Source organism: Gossypium raimondii, chromosome 8, assembly GCF_025698545.1.
Source record: "Gossypium raimondii isolate GPD5lz chromosome 8, ASM2569854v1, whole genome shotgun sequence".
Lineage (NCBI taxonomy): Eukaryota > Viridiplantae > Streptophyta > Magnoliopsida > Malvales > Malvaceae > Gossypium > Gossypium raimondii.
The window spans coordinates 29,307,989-29,310,488 of NC_068572.1; the positions used below are offsets into that span (position 1 = coordinate 29,307,989).

General features: G+C 38.0%; 1 protein-coding gene across 1 annotated transcript; it reads left to right on the forward strand.

Moving 5' to 3' along the window:
• The first annotated feature begins 415 nt into the window (after positions 1 to 415).
• On the forward strand, positions 416 to 1,929 carry LOC105793230 (uncharacterized). Its single transcript, XM_012622154.1, has 4 exons — positions 416 to 452; positions 567 to 772; positions 876 to 1,772; positions 1,906 to 1,929. The coding sequence occupies exons 1-4, from the start codon at positions 416 to 418 to the stop codon at positions 1,927 to 1,929; spliced, it is 1,164 nt and encodes a 387-aa protein (XP_012477608.1).
• The last annotated feature ends 571 nt before the right edge of the window (positions 1,930 to 2,500 follow it).

Here is a 2,500-nt window from a genome sequence, read left to right on the forward strand (position 1 = left end):
GATAACTTTATGTAATGTAGTATAAATATATATAGTATTGTTCGGTTAAATATGTTGGAGTTTATTAATGGATAAATTATGTCTGAATATATATATAACTGTTATTGCTTGGAAATATTGAAGTTGGTTGAAATTGTTTTTTTTTTAATCTGCAGGGGGTCTTATGTAAAAATAAGCAGAAATGCTGCCGAAATTTTTATAAAAAAATTTAAGTATTTGAATTCTAGTAATACCTCATACTCTGTTTCGGTAAGGAACACGGGTAAGGGGTGTTATATTTTAGTGGTATCAGAGCTAAGGTTTAGCCGGTTCTCGGATTAGTATAATGTGTGTAAATGTCTATCTATACATGCCATTTAAATATTGTGATAGTGAGATGATTTCTGACAATTTAAAATTTTGTTTTATATAGTAAATGGATCCTGATCGAAGTGTGGCAGATGATGTTGAAAGTAATGTGTCGGCTTCCGCACAAGGAACCGCGCATGAAGAAAATAGACATGAGACACATAGTCAGGATGAGGCTCGAGAAGCCTTCCTTTGAATGATGAGTAATTGGTATACAGAATTTGTCCGTGTAAATCCGAATGTTCAACCTCCCCCACCCCCTCCTATTCCTCAACTGATTCCCGCGGCTCCACAAAATGTTGACTTGGTAAGATCAGGTAGGCCTCCCGTTGACAAAATCCGAAAGCATGGAGCTGAAGATTTCAAAGCTAATATAGATGATGACCCACAGAAGGCAGAGTTTTGGCTTAAAAATTCCATTCGGGTATTTGATGAATTGTCTTGTACTCCCGAAGAATGTTTAAATTGTGCAATATCTTCGTTAAAAGATTCAGCGTATCGTTGGTGGAAAACATTGGTATCTGTAGTTCCAAAAGAAAGGGTTATGTGGCAATTCTTCCAGAATGAATTCAGAAAAAAAATATATAAGCCAACGGTTCATCGATCAAAAGCGCAAAGAATTTCTCGAGTTGAAGCAGGGCCGAATGTCTGTGGCTGAGTATGAAAGAGAGTTTGTTAGATTGAGTAAATATGCTCAAGAATGTGTACCCACTGAAGCTGCTATGTGTAAAAGGTTTGAAGATGGTTTAAATGAAGACATTAGAATATTTGTTGGGATGTTGGAACTAAAGGAATTTGTAGTATTGGTTGATCGGGCTTGTAAGGCTGAAGAATTGAATAAAGAAAAGAGAAAAGCTGCGATGGAGGCTCGAGATACAAGAAAGCGGCCTATGAGTAAACCATTTCAAACTCAATCAAATAAGTCTAAAGAGATGAACCCTAGAGTGACTACTTCAACTGGATATCTACGTCGAGACTGGGGAAAATTGTACTTGGGTTCTGAGGCTCAAGCTACATCGGTATCAAGTATGGGTAGTATGAAGCCTAGTAGACCAGAGTGTCAGCATTGTGGAAGACAACATCCTGGTGAATGTTGGTTAATTAGCCGGGCTTGTTTCAAGTGTGGTTCTCGACAACATTATATTAAAGATTGCCCTGAGAATCTGGAAGAAGAAAAATTTCAGAATGTTAGATCGAGTGATACTGTCAGCAGAGTTAGATCGTCGAGAAACACTGGAACTAAAGATAGCGATAAAAGTGGAATGAAGAGTACAGCTGTAAAATCAGAACCTCGAACACCTGCTAGAGCTTATGCCATACGAGCTCGTGAGGATGCATCATCTCCCGATGTGATTACTGGTACATTCTCTCTTTGTGATATTGATGTTGTTGCTTTGATTGACCCTGGGTCTACTAATTCATATGTGTGTGTGAATTTAGTGTCTAATAAAAATTTGCCTGCTGAAAACACTGAATTTGTGTTAAAAGTATCAAACCCTTTAGGCAAATATGTTTTAGTTGATAAGGTTTGCAAGAATTGTCCTTTGACGATTCAAGGTTACTGTTTCCCGGCTAATCTGATGCTCTTACCATTCGACGAGTTCGATGTTATCTTGGGGATGGATTGGTTGATATCGCATGATGCCAAGGTAAATTGTAGACAAAAAATTCTTGAATTGCAATGTGAAAATGGTGAAATTCTTCGGGTTGAAGCAGAGAAGCCGAATAAACTGCCTAGGGTGATTTTGCATATGTCTGCTCAGAAGTATATGAGAAAAGGATGTGAAGCTTATCTTGCTTATGTGTTGAATACTGGTATAACTGGGTCGAAGCTTGAATCAGTGCCGGTAGTTTGTGAATTTCCAGATGTATTTCCAGAGGAATTGTCTGGGTTACCTCCGATTAGAGAAGTTGAGTTTGCTATCGATTTGTTACCTGGTACTGCACCGATTTCGATTTCTCCATATTGGATGGCTCCGACGGAATTGAAAGAATTAAAGGCTCAGTTGCAAGAATTGACGGATAAAGGATTTGTAAGACCGAGTTTTTCTCCTTGGGGTGCTCCTGTACTATTTGTGAAGAAGAAAGATGGTTCTATGAGACTTTGTATTGATTATCGTCAGCTCAATAAAGTGACTATAAAGAATAAGTA